The sequence below is a fragment of the Triplophysa dalaica genome, chromosome 6 (assembly GCF_015846415.1).
Source record: "Triplophysa dalaica isolate WHDGS20190420 chromosome 6, ASM1584641v1, whole genome shotgun sequence".
NCBI lineage: Eukaryota > Metazoa > Chordata > Actinopteri > Cypriniformes > Nemacheilidae > Triplophysa > Triplophysa dalaica.
In genome coordinates, this window is record NC_079547.1 from 23926100 (window position 1) to 23949506 (window position 23407).

Here is a 23407-nt window from a genome sequence, read left to right on the forward strand (position 1 = left end):
TCTCCTGTCCTAGTTTATCAAGCAGAGACAAGTAAGCTATTCAAAAGATTTGTTTTCCCCGAAACAGTAAACAATGTGGCTCTATCAAAAAAAAGAGATATATAGTAGCCTACTTGATTATCAAAAGGTTTGGGTTTGGGCCCTGCTGGTAGATGCCATAACTGCAGGCAAAGCATATATTTGTCCGTGGCTACTCAAAATTAGACATGTGTACAATTATTTTTTCTTCAATCAATATAAAATCAAAACCAATAAAAATATTCACATTTATTCTCCAAATTAATTTAAATATAACGGATGTTTATGTATTTGAAACATAGGCAACATTCTGATACTAGTACTGCAACTGATGTCTCCATTATTAGTATTTTTCTTTATTTGAACATTAATTATAGCCATTTAACTACAGTATATCTGAGAGCTCTCATGTCTAACATGTAGGAAATATACAGAAATTCTAAATTAAATACAGAATTAAAGATACAAAACACATTTAATTCCTCTTTTGTTCTTTGATCAACATTAATGACATAATTCACTGCAGCATGTTTAAGAATGCGGCCCCTTTAAGAGCTGTCTCTCTACGCAGATCTGACACCTTTCCCATTTTCACAACTTTTTTTATTCATTTAGGATTTTATTTAACACGTTGAAATCTTTGCTTACGAAAATGCCAGACAAAACGGGCTTGCTGACATAATCTTGTGTGGTTTCCTTCATTCAAGCACGAAAGAGAACTTAATACTGATGCGATGTCTGACAGATTCTGACAGAGATTCACTGACGCAGGCTTTAGCCCGTGACTGTATACACCAGACAAGACCACTGTAGCGTTGCGTTGTGCCACGTCCCAAAGCTATAAGCTGTCTTATCTATACTAAACGCGTCAAATCAACTGTTTAAAATCGCACTTAGATGGTATAAAGGCCTTTACATCAATAACAGTGTGATTGTATGATGTAACGCTAGACAAAGGATGACAAAGTAAACGGATGCTGCGTGAATTGCGTTGTATATTTTAACTGGTTAATCTGAAAAAAAACAATCGAATGCATAATCACGTTAACGTGTTGCCCTAATATATGTACATATATATTGTATATATTACAATTGCATCATATAGAAGAAAGTGTATAGAACATGCAATACGATAATAAACCCTGATAATAAACCAATAATGTACTATAAACAGTTTGTAGAATATAAATATATTTAAAATTAACTTTTTTCTGCAATCTGCATCCTAAAACTTGGACTACACAACAAAAATCATGCAATTATTGACTTGTGCAATATGCACATTTGCATTAATTCTAATATTTTTGATGTACAGCCGCAGAAAAAAATCACAATAATTTGTTATTAATGTTAATAATGTTATTTTTAAAATGTGGTATTAATATGTATGTGTTTAAGTAAAAATATAATTTTTTGATTTCATTCTGTGAACTTTCAATATTTCCCCCAATTTTAAAACGAAAATGTTTCTATTTGCATATATTTGCAGAAATTAAAATCAAGAAAAACGGGTCAAAATAACAGAAAAGATGCTCTTTTTTTAGACCTCAAAACCTGCTAAGAAAACAAGTTCATATTCACTTTAGAGCAATACAACAGTCATATTTCTACATGTGTTAAAGAATAGTTCCAAAATGATTTTTTTATCTCTGAGCTCGATTTTTATCACAGCTTTCTTGTGTCTTGTCATGCTGTCAGTCTTTCACACTACAGAATTAAAAATCATACCTGCGCAGTTTATGTGGTATGCTTTGCTATAGTGTACAATGAGACCGTATTAAACTATATAATTAAATCGTTCTGTTGCCAGGTTAATTAGAAAAATAAATGGACAATAAATCAGAGTTGTGGCATTCCAGACTCTAGTGCACTCAGGTTCATATGGGAAATCTTGGCCCGTCTCATTACCTCTCTCTCTCCTTCTGATTTTGTGACTTGTCTTCTCCCTCATCTATAAATATCTGGCTAAAGCCAAAAACACTATAATTCAAGTTTGAGATGTCATGAATAGAAGTAGATTTCAACAGTATTGTTGGTAATGTTTACTGTGGCAAACAAGCGTGGTCTGAGTGACAGATGGCTGCTTTGAGACGCAGGCAGGCTCTGAGATCTCACCTCGCGCTAATGCACCAAACGCGTGTCAAAGACACTTATTGGTCAAAGTGCCAGGGAAGATATTAATGAAAACGCAGTGGGTTACAGCTTAAGTAGATGTAAACAGGCGGGCCAATGAAATCACACGTGTCAAAATATTAGGCCTTGCTGTGTAAACACAGGCCTGTCACTGTCTATTATGTTGTTGATATTAATCACACGACAGCATTATTAAATAAAGATGGGTGCTCATTGCTGAATAAATGCTTGGATAGCGTTGACAGAATCAGTTTCAATCATGCATTGAAAGCCATGCTAATAACTCTAGTAGTTTTATCTTGAGTTCCCGTGCTTTTGTATATATTTTCAATTACTGCATTTTTTAACTTGACTTAAAATGTTTTTGTATTTGTTATTGCGACCATTTACGAAAATTAGCTTCAGGGAGTGTTTAATCGAGAAAGACTTCAAGACTACAAGCTGTTTAATTTAACTTTAATTTACATTAGATCTGTGTTCAATACCGCATTTCTCTTTTGCTGTTGGATTGTAATTTATATTAAGATATTATTGGTATTCGTACTACAGATTTTCTCTCTGATCTTATTTCATCCTATTCAAAACCTGTATATGACTCTTCTGCAGAACACGAAAGAAGATATTTTGAAGAATGTTGGCAAACAACCCGGTCTCATCAATTGTGATAAATAACACGCTGTTGATACGCGTGATAAGTGCATATGATACGCCAATGTTTGCGTGCACCTGTGTGGAGAGCAGCCATTTTTAAACGTACATGAAATAATTTAAATAATACTGTTAGGTTTAGGGTTTGGGTAGAGGTTAATGAGACAAATTGCTGTTTAATATGCACACACGCTAAATTGGCGTATCATATGCACGCAAAAATAGACATATTGTATGCACGCAAAATCTAACTTTGGCGTACGCATTACATAATATTGCATAGCGTGTGATATTTATACGCAATTCATAACAATGGGCTGTAACCAAACACCGGCCCCCATTGACTTCCATTGTATGGACACAAAACCACTGAGACGTGTCTTTAAAATATTTTCAATAACACATTCCTTGACGCATGTATTTATAATGCATTTAAAAAGTAGTTTCACAACATTGTTATGCACCTTTTAATGCATTGTAATGTCTTATAAATAATTGTTATTACAGTTAATAGATTATAACACTTAGCAATTCATTGTTACACTACACATTTTAAATTGGTTATAATTCTTTACAACTGCATATAACACACATTATGAAGAATTATAATGCATTTTTCCCTTTACTAACTCTTTATAATGCATTATACATACATGCTTCAAGGAAAGTGTTACCTTATTTTCTTTTGTGTTTCACATAAGAAAGCACGTCATCCAGGTTTGCAATAACATGAGGGTGAACTCACTGTATTTTTGTGTGAACTGTCCCTTTAATACGTAATACCTCCAAGGTTGTTTCTAAGGAGACAATAAAAGGTTTCCCTTCATATTTGATACGTTATATTAATACTTAATATTCACATATATACAAATAAAATGTCCCATTATACAACGCCGGTTGTCCAGATCCCTCCCGCAGCTGTACTTGGAGGATGCTGGCCGGCTGTCGTGAGACATGAGGGCAGTGATATGAATAATCATGGACCTTGCTGCAGACCCATGTTGTGTCCTTATAGAGTGTTTGCACATCTGTCAAGGGTGTAGAGAAAGAAGGAGAGCCAAGACAAAAGAACTGCAGAATGAGAAAGGAGAGAAGAAAGGCAGAAACAAACAAAAATAATTAATAGCTGGAGTCTCGGCTCTGCTGGTCGATAGAACGTCTCCCGTTGAGCTTTACTCGCATATATCTCCATTCTGCCTTTGGACCTTAGAAATAGATGAGTAGGATGTCTAACTTAATAGTCCAATTACGTTTTCCCATCACTTAGGAATTACGTGTATTTTAAGCACCAATGAAACCATTTTGAATCATATTAGCTGTGATTGCGGCATACGTCTTCAGTGAAGTCCAAGAGTCTGACCTCACAAGTGAATATTTCTGCATTTGTCGGAGTTATTAGAGATTTTAATCAGTACACATGATTACACTGAACATTTCAAGTCACATTTTACGGCCAAAGGGATGGTTCTCCCCAATATTCTGTCATCTTGTCATTTCAAACTTGCATGACTTAAATATAAGTTAAAGTCGTGCATAGGACGTATGCCGCAACCATACGGCATAGCTTCCATTTTCGGTGAACTATGCCTTTAAATTGAACAAAAATCTGAATATTTTATTATTTGTCACCCAATATGTTTCAAAGCGGCAATTCTTTGTTTTTGGTTAAAAACAGGGGTGCCTCACACGTCCTGAAAAGTGAATCTGCTGGCTTTTTGATCGCCCCCTGGTGGCTGGCTGCAGTACAGGTCAAAGCCTGCCCTCTCCATGTAAATGAATGGGACAGGAGCCAAACTATAAAATTGAATTACACTTCTAATCTTTTTTTTCCCAAAGATTTTTTTAAATCTTAGTTTAGTTTTTGGAATACGTTTGGTAGACTCCACTGACGATTCCTTCTGCCCATGTCCAGGCTCCAAACCGTTCAAATTTTTGCTGAACGTGTCAGTGCCCAGAGTCGGACGTTTTACGTTCATTTCACGATAATGGAAGGACGTGGTGTCACACTGTCCATCTTTTTCACAGCACATGGTTAAGAATAACATACAATTTGCTGATTCACACCAGTATGCTTATAATATTGATTTATAATTTGAGCTGTTGCACACGATTTCTCACGATTATCAATTTGATGTCAATTGAATTCAACACATGAAAAGAAAATGCGTAAAGTAACCCGCAACTTCATGTTTCAAACAGAGATTGCGATAGAGAGTTAAGCATTGCAGTTTCAATGACAGCATGGGGTGAGGTTGGCATGGACTAGACACGCTTGTGCCAATCCCAGCATGATGTGAGAATCTCACACAAAACATCTTGTGTGCTTCAATGGATGCAATGAAATCTGACATTTTGTACCGTGTAGTTAACATTCTCAATGTCACACATTTGTTTAAACCTCCAATTTTTCCCATAATCATACTCTTGGTTCAAGCTTTTATCCATTTTCATTTACATTTATGCATTTGACAGACGCTTTTATCCAAAACGATTTACATTGCTTTATCCTATACATTTATACTTAGGTATCTGCAATCCCCTGGGATCGAACCCACAACCTTGAGTTGTTAACGGATGCTCTTACCACTGAGCTACAGGAAAGCTAAGAAACAACTTGGAGATGCTGGGGATTGAACCCAGGACCTCATACATGCGAACCATGCACTCTACCACTGAGCTACATCCCCCCTTATCCCTCCCAGTTTAAATAATAAAAGAACAATGGTGCGGTCTCAGACTATTGGACTCCAGTGTAGATGCTTGTGAGTGAAAGTCTATTTGTCTAGTATCGGTTGCTGGCAGTAATTCCTTCATAATTCATGGCAACAAATGAATAAGTAACGCTGATGAGACAGAGCCGCGGTGTACCACAGAGAGCGTCTCCCTCCTGATATAATATTTGCTTATGCATGATAGGCTGATAAATATTGCTTTCCTAATATAATATATTATGTGACTTGAAAAAACATAAAGCATAGAACTGCATTCAGGGCCCTCGTCGGGGGGGGGGTATGAAAAACTGTTACAAAAAGCTATACAACCAGCAACAAATGTTTAATTTTTGCCACATATGAATGTCAGAACGTGTCCAAATAAGCCCTAAATTCACCTCATATTTTTGTTTAAAAAATTTACAGCTATGGAAAAAAAATCTAAATCCTTTTTTCCCTGATTTTAAAATGTGCTATTTATATGTATGTTTTTAGGTAAAATGATTGTTTTTGTTTCATTCTGTAAACTACTACCATATTTCTCTCGAATTTCAAATAAGAATATTGTTTCTTGCATTTATTTTCAGACCTCAAATACGTCAAAGAACCCAAGTTGGTTTTGAGTCAAAGTAAGAAGAAAATCTTTATACAAAAATATGAGTACGCTTGACCTTCTTTACGTATAAAATTGTGTAGCACGAGTTCAAACAACTTACAGTGCCCATGTAGGCTGTACTTAAATATTTAATTAATTTAATTTAACGTTCACACAGTGAAGTATGTTATTATAACAAATAGTATTGAAAAACTTGATGATTGATTTGATGTCAGTCATTGATTGATCGTCCACAGAGGCACACAACCTACTGCATTTCTGATGTGTGTCTTCCTTATTGAGGTAAGAAATAGAGGTCTATGCTTACCAAAGCAAACACAAATCACCTGAATGGTAACAATTTTTCACAAAAAAACAACATTGGTAATACTAAATACATCTTACATTTCTTTAAACATTTTGTTGACATCTATATAAATGCCCCAAAAGTGCTTATCATAAAAAAAACAGATGAATAATCAAACTTTTGAGGGATATGGGTATTCCTCACAGCATTTGTACAGATAACCTTAAGTTCATTGCACTGAATTGTATGTTATGTTTACTTAATTTTAACTGTAATGTGCACAAGTCAAAATATTCCATTCACTTTATGCACACTCTTGAGCTTTTATTGTAATTTAAATGTTTGTGTTGCATGAACAAAGGAGTTAGCTAGGTTTAGGTTAAGCAAAAAAGTGGTAGGTTTTAGGTAGAAGCTACTCAACATAATACAATATGCTTTTTGACACAACAAATCAATTTGAAATCGCCGCTCTGTGCTCAATGGCTCAAATGAAAAGACTAATACCAATCTCATGTATTTTTGCATCTGCCCTGACCACAACACACAAATCTCTTTAGATCTTCACTGCATTCACAGAAATGTGAAAAGAGACTTGTCAGTGTGCTGTGGATGTTTCATTACGCTGAGCGAATCTCAACTTTAGCCTGCAGATTTTGAACCAGACTGGGAGATCCGTCTATATGGCATGAAGTGTTTGATAGCAAACAAAGAAAACCTATGGAGTGTGAGACTCTTCAATTCCAGACCGGGGGCACACCTGACAGAATTATTTTTTGTTCCTGCCCTGACCAACATATGATTCAAGCCTGTCTTGCCTACAGGGACTGAGCTAAAAAACACAATGTTTGTGAAACGCCTCACTGTTTTTCTCCTCTGTCTCTAATGCTGGTTTTAAAGCATGGCTTCATGGCACCACAACTCTGTATCGGCATCTTTTACTTACTTGAGATGTGTGTAACCGAGGGTGTTATCTAATGCCACAGTAGATGCATGCCGGTAATCAATGAGTTATCCGGGATCTTGTTCTTTCGGTCATGACCCACAGCTCATGACCATAGGTGAGAGTAGGAACGTAGATTGACCGGTAAATCGAGAGCTTCGCTTTGCGGCTCAGCTCCTTCTTCACCACGACAGACCGGTACAGCGACTGCATTACTGCAGAAGCTGCACCGATCCGTCTGTCAATCTCCCGCTCCATCCTTCCCTCACTCGTGAACAAGACCCCCAGATACTTGAACTCCTCCACTTGAGACAGGAACTCTCCACCTACCTGAAGTGAGCAAGCCACCCTTTTCCGGCTGAGAACCATGGCCTCAGATTTGGAGGTGCTGATTCTCATCCCCGCCGCTTCACACTCGGCTGCAAACCGTCCCAGTGCATGCTGAAGGTCCTGGTCTGATGGGGCCAGCACGATGACATCATCCGCAAAGAGCAGAGATGTGATCGTGTGGTCACCAAACCCGACGCCCTCCGGCCCCTGGCTGCGCCTAGAAATTCTGTCCATAAAAATTATGAACAGAACCGGCGACAAAGGGCAGCCCTGCCGGAGTCCAACATGCACCGGAAACAAGTCTGACTTACTGCCGGCAATGCGAACCAAGCTCCTGCTCCGGTCGTAGAGGGACTGGATGGCCCTTAGCAAAGGGTCCCGAATCCCATACTCCCGGAGCACCCTCCACAAGATGCTGCGCGGGACACAGTCGAATGCCTTCTCCAGATCCACAAAACACATGTGGATTGGTTGGGCAAACTCCCATGAACCCTCCAGCACCCTGAAGAGGGTATAGAGCTGGTCCAGTGTTCCACGACCGGGACGGAAACCACACTGTTCCTCCTGAATCCGAGGTTCTACTATCGGCCGGATTCTCCTCTCCAGTACCCTGGCATAGACTTTCCCGGGGAGGCTGAGAAGTGTGATCCCCCGGTAGTTGGAGCACACCCTCCGGTCCCCCTTCTTAAAAAGAGGGACCACCACCCCGGTCTGCCAGTCCAAGGGCACTGTCCCCGACCGCCACGCGATGCTGCAGAGGCGTGTCAGCCAAGACAGCCCCACAACATCCAGAGACTTGAGGTACTCAGGACGGATCTCATCCACCCCCGGTGCCCTGCCACCGAGGAGTTTCTTGACTACCTCGGTGACTTCATCCCGGGTGATGGGCGAGTCCGCCTCTGAGCCCTCGGCCTCTACTTCCTCAATGGAAGACGTGACGGCGGGATTGAGGAGATCCTCGAAGTATTCCTTCCACCGCCCGATGATATCCCCGGTCGAGGTCAACAGCTGCCCCCCTCCACTGTAAACAGCGTTGGTGGGGCATTGCTTCCCCCTCCTGAGGCGTCGGACGGTTTGCCAGAATCTCTTCGAGGCCGACCGATAGTCCTTCTCCATGGCCTCGCCGAACTCCTCCCAGGCCCGAGTTTTTGCCTCCCCAACCACCCGGGCTGCAGTCCGCTTGGCCTGTCGGTACCCGTCAGCTGCCTCGGGAGTCCCACAAGCCAGCCAGGCCCGATAGGACTCCTTCTTCAGCTTGACGGCATCCCTTACTTCCGGTGTCCACCACCGGGTTCGGGGATTGCCGCCTCGACAGGCACCGGAGACCTTACGGCCACAGCTCCGAGTGGCTGCGTTGACAATGGAGGTGGAGAACATGGTCCACTCGGACTCAATATCTCCAGACTCCCTCGGGATCTGGTCGAAGCTCTGCCGGAGGTGGAAGTTGAAGATCTCTCTGACAGGCGATTCGGCCAAACGTTCCCAACAGACCCTCACAGTACGTTTGGGTCTGCCGAGTCTGTCCAGCTTCCTCCCCCGCCATCGGATCCAACTCACCACCAGGTGGTGATCGGTTGACAGCTCCGCCCCTCTCTTCACCCGAGTGTCCAAGACATACGGCCGTAGGTCAGATGAAACAACAACAAAGTCGATCATTGACCTCCGGCCAAGGGTGTCCTGGTGCCATGTGCACTGATGGACACCCTTATGCTTGAACATGGTGTTCGTTATGGCCAAACTGTTACTAGCACAGAAGTCCAATAACAGAACACCACTCGGGTTCAGATCAGGGGGGCCGTTCCTCCCAATCACGCCCCTCCAGGTGTCACTGTCGCTGCCCACGTGGGCGTTGAAGTCACCCAGCAGAACGACGGAGTCCCCAGTCGGGGCGCTTTCCAGCACCCCTCCCAGAGACTCCAAGAAGGCCGGGTACTCTACACTGCCATTTGGCCCATAGGCGCAAACGACAGTGAGAGACCTATCCCCGACCCGGAGGCGCAGGGACGCGACCCTCTCGTTCACCGGGGTAAACTCCAACACATGGCGGCTGAGCTGGGGGGCTATAAGCAAACCCACACCAGCCCGCCGCCTCTCACCCTTGGCAACTCCAGAGTGGTAAAGAGTCCATCCTCTCTCGAGGAGTGTGGTTCCAGAGCCCAAGCTGTGCGTAGAGGTGATCCCGACTATCTCTAGTCGGAATCTCTGAACCTCACGCACAAGCTCCGGCTCCTTCCCCGTCAGAGAGGTGACGTTCCATGTCCCTAGAGCTAGATTCCGCGTCCAGGGATCGGGTTGTCGAGGCCCCCGCCTTCGACTACCACCCGTTCCACTTTGCACCGGCCCCTTACGGTCCCTCCTGTAGGTGGTGAATCCACGGGAGGGTGGTCCCACGTCGCTCCTTCGGGCTGAGCCCGGCCGGACCCCATGGGGGAAGGTCCGACCACCAGGCGCTCGCATACGAGCCCCAACCCCGGGCCTGGCTCCAGGGTGGGGCCCCGGCTGCGCCATACCGGGCGACGTCACGGTCCTCGAAATTATAGTCGTCATATGGGTTTTTGAACCGCTCTTGGTCTGACCCGTCGCCTAGGACCTGTTTGCCTTGGGAGACCCTACCAGGGGCATATAGCCCCGGACAACATAGCTCCTAGGGTCTTTCGGGTACTCAAACCCCTCCACCACGGTAAGGTGGCAGTTCAAGGAGGGGGTTTGAGTCAATGAGTTTGTGTTTATTAAGTATGAGGAGCACTGAAGGGGTGGGGGGAAATAGTGTGCTGATTCGTGCTGAAATTGCTCAAGCTAAGTGTTTTCTTGATCTTTTGGGTTGCAGTAATGGGGCAGATTTATAACGCGTCTGCAACCGAGGGACCTCAAAGGGTCGAATTTGGAAATGAAGGAATAGATTTGGTGAGTTTTGAAAGGTGACTGCCACCAGCATACATCACCGTGGAAAATGGTTGCCCGGTGGTACCGTGGAGTTGACTTGGGCCACCGCTGAGTGATGAGCAATCTTCAGCCCCAGCATGCCACAATAACAGAGTAAACAGCCTACGCTGCTCTCAGCGTACATAAATCTCCAATATTTGATAAATAAAATTTGCCCGCCGTAATTGATTCCATGTGGAGATCCAAATAAAAACCTCGGAGGCGCTAGTAAATCTAATCAAGGAGGAGGTTAGTCATGTGGTGGGTAACCTAAGGCTTTGTAATAATGGATCAACAATTATAACCTTCATAATTACGGGGGGATATTATACGTACTGTAGCTTTTTCTTTGCAATTCTCTTCCAACAGCCATGTCATTATCCAGAGATGTTGGATGCAGTGGATCTTTGAAATGAGGGCCGAATATTTAAATTTGCATAAAAAAATAATACAAAAATTATGTGACACATTTTTTTTGTTTCTTACTTCTGGGAGACGTCTATTTGATATCTGCGTTTTAAATCCATAAGATGTTTTTTTATTGTTACTCAACTGCAATACGTCTCTGAGTCATCTCCTGTTAGATGTCTAGACATCAAGATGTCTGTAAGATGTTTTTGATTAAGAATGTATGTAAATCTGCCTTTTATATAATTATCAGATGTTTTTACACCGTATATGTTTGCCAGATCTTTAGTAGACATTAAACAGATATACCTTTGCTTTCTGGGTATGTTGTTTTGCCATTAGTGTTTCTGTTAGTTTAGGGTACATGACGTCGTATGTAGTTTGTTTAAAAAAACAAGTGACTTATTCTAAATTACTAACAAAACATTGTGACTAATATGACTAATACCGATGAATTAGCAGCCTATAATTAAGGTTAAGGCTAATAAACAGCAATCCCAAATTAGTTTTTTCAACAAAATTGTTGATTTGAACCACCATCTTAATAAAAACATATACAAAATAACACAAAGCGACCCTGTTGAATACAGAATACTAACATGAACTTTTAATGAAAGACGAATATGATTATCATACCTTCAGGTAAATCCTTCCTGGCAAACACACAAAGTACAAGTTGTGTGTTTTGTTGATACTTTACTTTACTTTACTTTTATTTCATTTTTATTTTATTTGCTCCAGTGTAGACAGCACGCCGTCACATTTGCGTGAGTACAGCACTGTATAAGGTCTGACAGGACAGGATAGTTTGTTTTTCTGAGGTGAAAGACTTTTTATTTCGTGACAAGTTAAGAAAACAACTATTGAATAATGACACTGACATTCAGCCTGACAACATTTTAGACTGTGCACTCCGCGAACCACTTAGAACGGTCTTGTGACCAACCAGTTGAGAAACACTGTATGGAGTATAAAACCTTCTGCTTCCATTTATTTTTTCATTGTCTGATCATTTTTATTGAATTGTGAACACTTATGTTTCATGTTTTCAAGCATTGAAATAATTTGAAAATTGGGTATTTTGCTTTTATCCAAAAACACAGCTCACCCATTCTTTTGTTTGTGATTTAAGAGTGTTGTTGTATCCAATATGGCGGCATTCTTGACGTACTATTCAGAGGTCATTGCGACATCTCCTGTATGTCTTTGTTAGCTTCCTAGTTTCTTAATCACCACTTCAAATGAACGAAAAGATGATTTTGAAGTCCAGACATTATCTGAAAATTGCTGTGTGCATTGTCTTGAAACGTAGAATAGAAGATTCAAAGCTTTAATTCTGCACAAGACTTTTCGTAGTGCTTCTCCTCACACGAAGAACTGATGCAGACATCTACCACCGGAAACAAATCACAGAATGTTCAAAGAGACTGGTAAAGGGTATTAGTACAAGCGCTGTCGAAAATAAATAACTATAGACTTCAACTACTGAAGCGTTTTTAATCTAAAGGATAGAAGGATATGAAGAATCACATTGATTACTGTTTTGTTTTTATTAAAAGCTTGTTTGAATGATTATGTGTAAAGACATTTTGACAAAAGCTAAAGGCCTATGTAAAATATACGTTTTATCTGAGATTACTTTGAGATTACGTTTCTTGCCGTTTTGGGCAGATGCAGCTAATAATAACCACATTGTATGATACAATTTGTCATTTGAGCTTGACAGACATGAAGATTCATCAAAGAATCAGAGGCCGTAACATGCCAGAAACATGATTTATTCTTTTAATCAAGTGACAGCCCTAAAAGTAGAAATAAATGGCCATCTCATGAATACAATACTCTCCCGGAGGGCGTGCCGAATGTTTTTATCGAAAATGCATGGTAGAATGTTTAAGGAGGTTGTATTGTATCGATAATATGTGTGGGAGTGTTTTTAGTCCATTTCTACGTAAATTGAGCTGGATGCTTTCATGGTGTATTGTACAAGACACACTTGGTGATCGAAAATGATAACTTCACTCAAGATATGTTGTGAATATGCACAGTAAGGAATTTTGTGAGTTTTATGCATTCTCACCTATGGGAAAACACATCTATATTTGATGGGCCTTAGTCGACAATCTGGATTGCTTGATTTCTTTATCGTGCTAGAGGAAAACATGACAGACATCCAGTCACTCGTGAAACCGCGATGCTATTTCTCTTTAAAGTGGAACACGGTAAATCCAGAAAGAGCCGTGAAGTCTCAAGCACTAAGCCGCAACTCTGAAAGAACACAAACTTTTATTTTTCATTTTGTTCCACTTTGGAAATGTCTGAAATAATGCATCCATTTTCTTTTTCAAGTGAAAATCAGGGGTAAGAAACTTTCTCATTCTCATAGAAAGGCAGTGACTTGATATGCACCTTTGAAGTGGAACTGAAGCGAGTTTAAAAACATCTGGATGCTTTGTTAGTGTCGCCTCTTTCCTCACAACGTGTCTGGAAAGGATAATTGACTCTGCCACAAATCAGAGGATCAAGTTCTGATGCTCTGTCACTTTGACTAAGGGCTCGACACTGAATGTGTCACGACTATTATTGAGCTTTCTAACAACATTAGGCTGAGAAATAAAGTCGCTGTCGTTTTTTTTTCAAATGGTAATCTGTCTTTTCTTTTCTTAAGGAGTTTTGATATTTCACAAACAAAGTGTCTTGTTCTTTCTAAAATAATCTTTAGGCTTCCATTGAGCAGGAGATGATGTGACCTGAGGTTATTTTAGCTTTCCTTCTTTTTCTTCTTCCTTATTAACCTGGAAGGGTCTAGTCAATGGTGGAAGCTTTTTGCACAGATTGTCATCTCTCATTCAGACATCTTTGATTTCCGTAATATTACACAAAAAGTATGTTTTAAAGCTATTTTTAAAGTTGAATTTTTTAAGTTTTGGTTTACTTAAAAACATCCATTGAGCATGCCCTCCTTGCTGAAAACAATAAAAAAATGTTTTCCATTACTAATATCATTATAAACCATCAGCTGTTTACCATTAAACCCATTACAAGATTCCTTAATGTAGTGTGTTTTGGGTCTCACTCCAGTGGGATTTACTGACGTTCTGTTGGTTCCCATTCACCTGATAGCATCCCACCAACAGAAGCCAACACATTACCAATAGAGACCCGCAGAGACCATTGTAGTTTCCATTAAAACCAACGCAACTCCCATTAAATCCATACGAATATGGTTTCTATTGTCTTTGGGTCTTGATTTTGTTTTCATTTTTTCCTGATATTATTGCACCAGTTTCTTTATTAGTTAAACAACACAAGTTTTGTTATTTCTTTATAACAACAGCTCTTTTCAGCCTGTTTATTGGTTCCAAAGGTGAAGAAATAGAAAACAGGACTACCCACACAATGAAGTGTACAGTAACTGTGTCAATTCATCCATCTTGTTCTTTCCTTCCCATCTGTTCTCATCTAAACCCTCCTGCTGTTCACTGCTTTTGATTAAGAATCAAATGTGACGAGCTTTTCAAACAAGCCACCAGAATTCATCCTGAAGTGTGAGGCTTTAGTCAAAGGTACTGTTATACTAAAGGAAGAGCAGACAAATGGTACTGGGTAAAGAAAGTGGTTTGAGTGGGAAAATCTTTCCCTTGTTTCATCCTGAAGTGGATTGATAGGAACTGAAAAAATATATATTAATAAACAATAAGCGCGGTAAACTGTGTAAAAGAATAAGGTAAACATTATTGTACACGTCTGCGGTGAATGGCAAGATAGAAATGCCCGGGTGGGCAATAACTTACAGATAGACGTTTTATCTCTGAAGGTCACCCCTGTTACTCACTAGTGGGCGTAACTGTGTTTATTCTTGCCCTGTCGTTATTGGTGGCTGTGTTACAGGCTTTTAAAAATCTGATGGTGAATGAGATGTATTCCCAGAGGAAATAAGATGTCATTCTATTTTGACGAGAAATCAGTTTTCTTGCTGACAAAAATGAGTATTCAGTTGGGAAAGTGTTTGTATAAACTGCGTTATTGCATAATGTATTGTATCATGCAAGGTGAATGATTACAAATACATAAATCAAACTCACAGGGAATGGGAACCATTTCTGACACTGTTTCTGTGCGTAGTTTTGCGTGTAAACAGTGACGTTTTGACATTTAATGTGTTCAAAAAGAATGAAATCTATCTTGACATCACTAAACAGTTTTCTTTGAGGTTTTTCTAGAATAAAAGTCAAAAGCTTTCCTGTAGCTTAGTGGTAAGAACATTGCATTAACAACGCAAGGTTGTGGGTTCGAACTGAGGGGATTGTATATACCTAAGTATACATGTATAGGATAATGCAATGTAAGTCGCTTTGGATAAAAGCATCTGCCAAATGCATAAATGTATATGTAAAATAAAAATAAATGATTTTAGTATAAAAACGTGTGGGCTTAAAGGCACAGTTCACCCAAAATATCAACCTTGAGTTGTTGAAAATTTGTAAGAACACAGAAATTGTGTCCCAAATGACTATACACCAAAACTATGCACTATGCACTCGAACATTGTGTGTACAAATTTACGAAGAGTAGTATCGTCCCAAATGTAATACCAAACTGTTTTATACAAACCGGAAGTGTGTGCTGTTTCCCAGACAAGGGCAAATGACGTCAATCTCACAACTAAATGCATGTCGAAAAAAATTAATTTGTACATCGAACAAATAATGTAATGTCATCTGTTTTGCTCAGCATGACTTCAGTCAGCATCAAATTGAAGCATAATCACTCTGCTGGAGAACTTTCCTCAGGCCACATCTGATAGCTCCACCTCCCTAAGCTAACCTGCGCCCGTTGAGGTACTAGTTACTTCCGGGAACTATTGAAACTGTGAAAAAAACTGTTCCATTGGAGTCAACGGAGAAGACGCGTCTCTCTCTCTCAATGGCTCTGGTCCCACTCAGAGACATTGAGAGAGAGTTCTGACAATGTAAGTCCGCTTGAGCGTTACGTGATCCATGAAGCCTTCAGATTCCTCAGTTGGTCTGTTTAGTCGCAGCTCCATGCGTAACTAGTATCTTCTGGGTACTATTGAGAGCCTCCATGAACCGTCATTGCTGTGAAAAAAACTGTTCAATTAAACGGAGTTGACGCGACTCTCTCCAATGGCTCTGGTCCCAAAACGATTGAGCGTTACGTGATTCATGGAGCCTTCAGATTCCTCTGTTGGTCTGTTTAGTCGCAGCTCCATGCGTAACTAGTATCTTCTGGGTACTATTGAGAGCCTCCATGAACCGCCAACGCTGTGAAAAAACTGTTCAATTAAACGAAGTTGACGCGACTCTCTCTCTCAATGGCTCTGGTCCCAAAATGATGTCGACGCACCGAACAAAGCGACGCATTTCAAGGCACTTTATTGGGTCGTTAATAATACACAGATAAGTAATGGTTTCCGTTCACTCCGTGACTGTTTCCTCAAAACGCTCGTCTCATTCAGTTCTACCTTCAGGCCTGCACTCGTTCAAAAAGTAAGAAAGTAGCATATGCACACAGCAGAGGGCTGCTGTGGCGTCAGACTTCCAGGCGTCAGGAAACCTCTCCATATGGCATCTCTTTTCTGTCTCATTAACGCCTTTGATGCAAACGAGCGGTCGTCTCTCGTCGAAGACAGGTCAGACATTCTCCTTGGGTATGGAAGTGTACAAGGGTGCTTCTCAGAAAAGAAGCTTATTATGCTGGAATTAATCTGCATGTGAATGTTTGCTGATAAGGTGAGAGGTTAATTCAAGGTATCTGTCGAAAGAGAAACAGACACACTACATGGATGAGAAGACTGTAATGATGGGGCTTTGTGATCGTGACAAAATATTTAAATGAGTTTGTGTGTTTATTAAAAGTACACATCATAACTAAACACAATGAGAAACTGATATAATTTCGGGATCCATTAGAGCAGAGAACGCATCGGGGTTCAGGCTAAACAATGTTTTCGACAGAGCATGAATTCTCATCGAAAAGCCAGATTGTTCGCCTCAGGCCTTCACGAGTATGGATCTTTTTTATCATTGAGTTGTTCTGTAAAACAGAAAAGTATGTTTCTTCACGTGGATTATTTCTATAAATGAACAGCTCACAATGATCGTGTCAGTTGAGATCCAAAAACAATGCAAAAATGAAAACTGTTCATTTTGTGAATGTTTTATGATGTGGGTCACTGAGTGAATCGTAGAACTTGAGAATCGTATCTTTGAATGAATGATTCTTTTGAACTGGTTCATTTTAGTGAATGAATCTGTCAAAATGAGACTCAGTAGTCTGTTCGCAGCAGTTTGCATCTCAATGGATGTATTTTTTTGTTATTTACAACCAAAATTTTACTATGCATCACACATCGGTTCATAACCTTAATCGTTTGAGTCAGATTTTACGTTTAATACACAGAAACCCACCTACAGCACAGAATTTTTTTTAGTATCTATAAAAAATTTAATTTAGTATCAGAATTTACTTTTCTTCATTTACAAAAAAATCTTGTTTTTTATTCCTTTATTGTTTTCTGTGATTCTGTGAACTAGTGAAATTATCTCTCTAAAATCTCAAATTAAAATATTGTTTGTTTGTTTTTTACTTGCTGAAAATTCCCAAAGATTGCAGATCTTGAATGTGACAAACAAGTTCACATTCATGTTTTAAAAACACAATGCTAAACTTTCACTTGTGTTTTTACATGTATTTTAGGATAACTTCAGAAGTAAATGAACGATGGAACAAGCATTGTGCATTGTGGTCTTGGCTTATGTTCTCAGACAGTTTCACATTGTAATTCTAACGTTATAAATGTGCTAACAAGCACAGGTGGCATGATATTTTCAGACATCTCTTCATAAGTCATGACCCTGAATGGCTGCTTACTGTATATATTGGTGCAATAGATTCAGTATTTTTCTCCAGCTGATTAAAATTGACCGCCTGGTTCTTAAACTACCAGGTCTGGATGTAGGTCAAGGGTTTATGTCTGGAATCTGAGCATCACTGTCTTTCAGTTTCGGTCTTGGATGGTCTGGTCTTGATTTGAGACAATCATCTCTGAATGTTTGTTTGGTTTCACATGTGATGTAAACATTGTCAACATATAATTTGTCTTCAATGAGCCAGTTACACAACAACACTTTTTTTCTTTTGCAGGAGCGTGTGTATCTCACAGTCTGTGAAGATCCCTCGAGAGCCCAAAGTCGGAGAGTTTGATAAGATAATTCAAAGACTGGGAGAGAATCCGAACGCAAGGGTTGTTATTGTTTTTGCAAACGAAGATGATATTAGGTAAGTAGCTATTGTTTTTCTCTCATTTAACTTGTTATGATCACGCAGATGAACTCTGCCCACAATTGTTTTTTTCAGACTTACAAAGTAGAAGGAACATGTCTGAATTTCACAACAAGGTGAAAAACTGCTTTCCGTGACCTCTATTATAGCACATTTAATTTGCCTCGTGGGATTGTCTTTGTCGGTCCTGCATTGCGTGTTGCACCTGGAGTTTCTAATCGGAACTATTAGAACCCAGCTGTTCTCCTGGAAATTGACAAAATGCCGTCACTTAAATGTGCTATTAGACATCCATTGAATAATAATCGTTTTAATTTGAAGGAATAATTATGGCCAAACTTTTTCAATTTGTTGCTCACAGAGTGTCCGTGATGACTGTTTAATCACGCTTTTCTAATTATTGTTTGTCAGACGTTGTCCTTGAGTTCATAATGATTTGTTTATGTGTACGTTCACATCTATGCATCTTTAATTTAGAAGGCGTGTGAAACCCTTCCTAATAGTGCGTTATCGCTGTCATGACTCTAACAAAAGTCAACATGATATAAACAAAACAGAGATCATTTATTTACCCTTATATCTCAAAACCGGTATATGACTCTTTGAGGTGTAAAACAGAAAAGAAGATATCTTGAGAAATGTCTCAGTGGTTTTGTGTGCATACATAAGAAGTCAGTGGAGTTCAGTGCTGTTTGGTTATTGACATTTTTCAAAACATCTTCTTTTGTGTTCTGCCGAAGAAAGAAAGACATATAGGTTTGGAATGACATGAAGGTGAATAAATGATGATATCATTTTCTTTTTTGAGTGAACTATCCCTTTAAAAGAGAAAAAATGTGTGTTCAAATGTGATAATTCGCGCCGCCTCTGTGTTGCCTTTTTGGCTGATGTCATAGGTTGCGTGCAGATTATTGGTTGACCGTAACTAAGTCAGATATCTGTTTAATTTATTATTTTATACAGTAATTTGCAAGTTTACATATAAGTAAATCAAATAATAAAAGTCCTATTACTCTGAAAACTGTCACATAATATAAATGAGTAAAATACTTGTAAATTGTAAATGTAATTAAATATCAAATGTATTTTGAAATTGTGTATATATAATTATTTTATATAGTATTTAAAAAATATTGGCATGTTTCTGTCATGTTCGCCTGTTAAATTGACTCCAGAGCATTTGGAAATAAATAGAAAATCTCTTTGGAGGAAACTCGCTTGCACTGAATTGCGGCGGCTGATAGAAGCATTTTTCCGCATGTGCCGTCTGCATTGTTTTAGCACCCGTTTTACTGAAGCAATTATGCAAATCGGGTGACGGTGCAAATATGCTCACAAAATGTGTGCTGAACACAATTTGCATTATGTAGTTCCCCGTCTTACAATCCAATTGGCTGTTTTAAAATGCTGCGCTCGCAGCAGGCTTCATTTAATCGACACTTGATGAACGCTAGACAATGTACACCAACATACCTTTGAAATGGAATTTAATCTGTCGATAATAGCTGAATGTTATTTGTGCCAGACAAATAGAGATTCGTGACCAAGGCACAATTAATAATAATTATAACAATTTATGTCATAAAAACATGCGATAATCTTAAAATAAGGATAATGGCTGATAAATGTTTTGTTTTTGCATAAAAAGCCACGCACTAAAGGGTTGCAATTGTTTAGTGAATTCACCCTGGTGTCTGTGTCTTTTTAGTTGGGAAAAAAAATGATTTTGTGCGCCCAGGCTTTATTGAGCCCTTGTTATCTCTGGGAGGTGTTTTTGCCGTCAGCTGTGCATGACTAATTTTGACATCAATTGCTACTGTGCCTGAAAGAGAATGCTTTGAAATTTCTGCGCAGAACAATGTCAATACTGACCTTTCAATAACGCATTGATTTGCAGTTACTGTAAACGGAGAATCACCAAAGCGCTACAGAACGCAAACCAGAAATTAGAGTTGATGTGAATCATAGGCCGGCAGATGAGTCTTCACGTAACGTGTCGCTCATCTCTCTATAGGAGGCTGCTGCAGGCGGCAAAGAATGCCAATCAGACGGGTCACTTCCTGTGGGTGGGGTCAGATAGCTGGGGCTCCAAGATAGCACCTGTACTTCACCAAGAGGAGATGGGAGAAGGAGCCGTCACCATTCTACCCAAACGGCAGTCCATCAAAGGTGAGTGACAAATTAAATCCTCCGCTTTTCTCCATTAGAGACCAGTTATAAGCCAGATTGTCTGCTTAATGTCGGTTAAATACACATTAGTGGAAATGCATTAAAAACCGCCACAACAACTGATACATAAATAGTATTCATGGGATAAATGAAATGTCATTTATTTACTCTTGCGCTGTAGTTTTTTTTTCTGTGGATTGCAAAAAGAGGAACGAATAAGGACGACAAAATGATAAGTTATGATGAATATGTTTGTAAAGTATAGTTCATAAAAATTTTGGATGCAAAAATTTGGGATAATGAAATTATCACAGATGTGCATATCGCTGCGGTTTACACTTTGCAGTGAAAAAAATATTTTAAGAGATTCACTGGGGAGACTTTTGAGGACGTATTTTTTAAACCGGTGAAGCCGAAAATCTTACTTTATTTATGTGTGAAATTTACATAGCATTTGGAAGCTGTACAATGTTCATTTTGAAGTGGAACTCCGTACACAAAGAACTTCAGTCCATGAAACATGTTCTGTATGTTGGTCATGTCATTTTCAATTTTTTAATTGTTTTAACAAACTTAATGCATTGCATATAACAATATTTGCATATTTTTTATCAATATCTTGCAGCCCTAATATGAAACATTACATATCTTCTGGAACCAGTGAAATTTTAACTATTATTAATTTTGCTGAGATGGTGCCCTTCAGTGCGTCATGTTGAGTTGAATGGCACTGACATCTTCAAACATTATTGGCTCTCATCATGTGGATTTTAAAATTTATACGGACATATTTTATATTTAGTGTCTTTTTTATATTTATAATACTTTTAATATTTATAATATTTTATTTGCTATATTTAATATTGAATATTTTTATAGATTTGTTACATGAAAAAACACTGACAGTTCTTTCTACATTATATTTATATTTTATATAAAAATTTTATAGAACACTGAAGGTTCTTTGAAAATGTTTCTCGTGTCCCACAGAAAAAATAAAAGCATAGAGGTTTTGAACAAAATCAGTAATGAGCGGATTTGCATTTGTGTGCCAACTGTTCCCTTAAAGCACAACATGAAGCAAAATGATGCCACATGCAAATGTTCAATGCAACCACGTTGCCGTGTGAAGTTCAGAGAGCTTTGCATTCTGATGGCTCACATTAAAGTGACACTGATCTCATCGATCTGCCCGCAGGCTTCGATCGCTACTTCACCAGCCGAACGCTCGAGAACAACCGGAGGAATATCTGGTTCGCCGAGTTCTGGGAGAACAACTTCGGCTGCAAGCTCAGTCGTCACGCCTTGAAGAAGGGCTCGGGGATAAAGAAATGCACAAGTAAGAAATTACGCTTTCCCTCTGGCTAGACTCCATCTCACCGAGCTCTATAGAAGAGAGATACCAGATCTATAGTAAAAAGCTTTGCCTGATGTTCTCTTTGTTTGCACTTGGGTCTGATTAGTCAGCGCAACGTAGCTCTTTGGGTTTGATCTTTTCCGATGTGGCCCGACATCATTCCCGCACTGAACCAATCCAGCGTATTGGAGAAAAGATGATAAAGTTTAATTGATTCAGTGCTTTTCTCTGGGGTGGATACTCAATCGGCCCCGGCCATGTAGCTGGAGAGAGAGGTTGACTCCTAGCAACACGTTTCAGATGTTATCCAATCGGTGCGGGTTGCGCTCTTCAGAGGAGGGGCTTCATCCAGGCAGACCATCTCAGGGGGCTTTGGTAGCGGGTCTAATTCTCAGCATGCAGCCCGCCAAGCATTACAGTGCTTACCGCAGTGCAGCAGCAAACAGACGAGATTTGAACCTCACGGTTCTTCGAGGGTCACCAGCAACGTCTGAGTTCACTTAATGTCAGCGGTGAATAACTTTGTAACATCTCAAGCAACGTGATGACTGGCCTTTAGCAGACGGCCGCAGGTATCCAGCCCCAAACTAAATCTAACGCTCAGCCACAACGTAATAAATCACTTTTCTTTGCGCTAATTGCTACGGCGAGAGAAAATTCATCATTGCTGCGGCGCGGAATATTCTTGAATAGCCAATGGTGATTAAACGTGCCGCCTCTATCCGCTTGATTAAAAAATATGGTAGAGTGAAAGAAAATGCACAATATGCCACTTAACAAAGCCCTTTTATCATGGTTTTCTTTGAGAACAGTCGCACTCCAAGGAGTTCAGATATGTGGTGCTGGTGCGCGTGAGCACGTATGCCGACATCAGGCTCGATTATTCACCTCAAGAACAAACCCGACGTTTGTCGTGCACATTGTAGCAGATTTATAACGCCACGTGGGAAATGAGAACGGCGTTAGAGTGTTTGCACGGCTTTATTAGTTCACGAAAAACGGCCAGGCGTTGAAATACAATGCAGCCTTAACTGGGTCGCATCCTGGAGCAGTTGGGTCCCTGAGGGACACCGTAATGTTTGTCTGAAAGCGGTGATTCAGAACCGGAGGCCACTCTCACTGCAGCTTTTCATTTCACTGTGGATTTCAGAGTAAGCGCTGCGTACCTCTCACGGGTCTGAGTGTTTGCCGTTCTCTAATAAATGCTAACAGAGATTAACAGTCAGGACCTGTATGTATTTTCTGTTATGATTTAGCCGACATAGTCAGGTTGTTTTGATTAGACGAGGTGCTTTCGGAGTCTCCGAACATGCGTGTGATGATATCTTGTCGCGAAAATGATAAATGTCTGAGAAATCGTGGTCCATTCGAGGAAACTCGGAGCTTGTTTTTGCACGTTGTCTTTGGCACAGCAAGGGTCTGTTTTCAGAGTCATCCAGACAGACTACAGTGTAAATATAGCCTCGGAGGGACAATGCTAATGCGTGAGTCAACAGGCACCCACAGATTTGCCCAAATTCCTGCTGACATTTTCAATAATGACTAATATGATGGAGGATCTGTG

The 23407-nt window shown here is 39.9% G+C and overlaps 1 protein-coding gene and 1 non-coding gene across 2 annotated transcripts in view; one reads left to right on the forward strand and one right to left on the reverse strand.

Annotated features, from left to right (window-relative positions):
* Positions 1 to 23407, forward strand: part of grm4 (glutamate receptor, metabotropic 4) — a 159965-nt gene that overhangs the window by 94731 nt on the left and 41827 nt on the right. Inside the window, exons 4-6 of the mRNA XM_056750805.1 lie at positions 18180 to 18314; positions 20332 to 20486; positions 21685 to 21825. Of these exons, the coding sequence (XP_056606783.1) occupies positions 18180 to 18314; positions 20332 to 20486; positions 21685 to 21825 (431 nt within the window). The remainder of the gene's footprint in view (positions 1 to 18179; positions 18315 to 20331; positions 20487 to 21684; positions 21826 to 23407) is intronic.
* Positions 5415 to 5486, reverse strand: trnaa-cgc (transfer RNA alanine (anticodon CGC)). Its single transcript has one exon. It is a non-coding gene; the product is annotated as a tRNA-Ala (tRNA).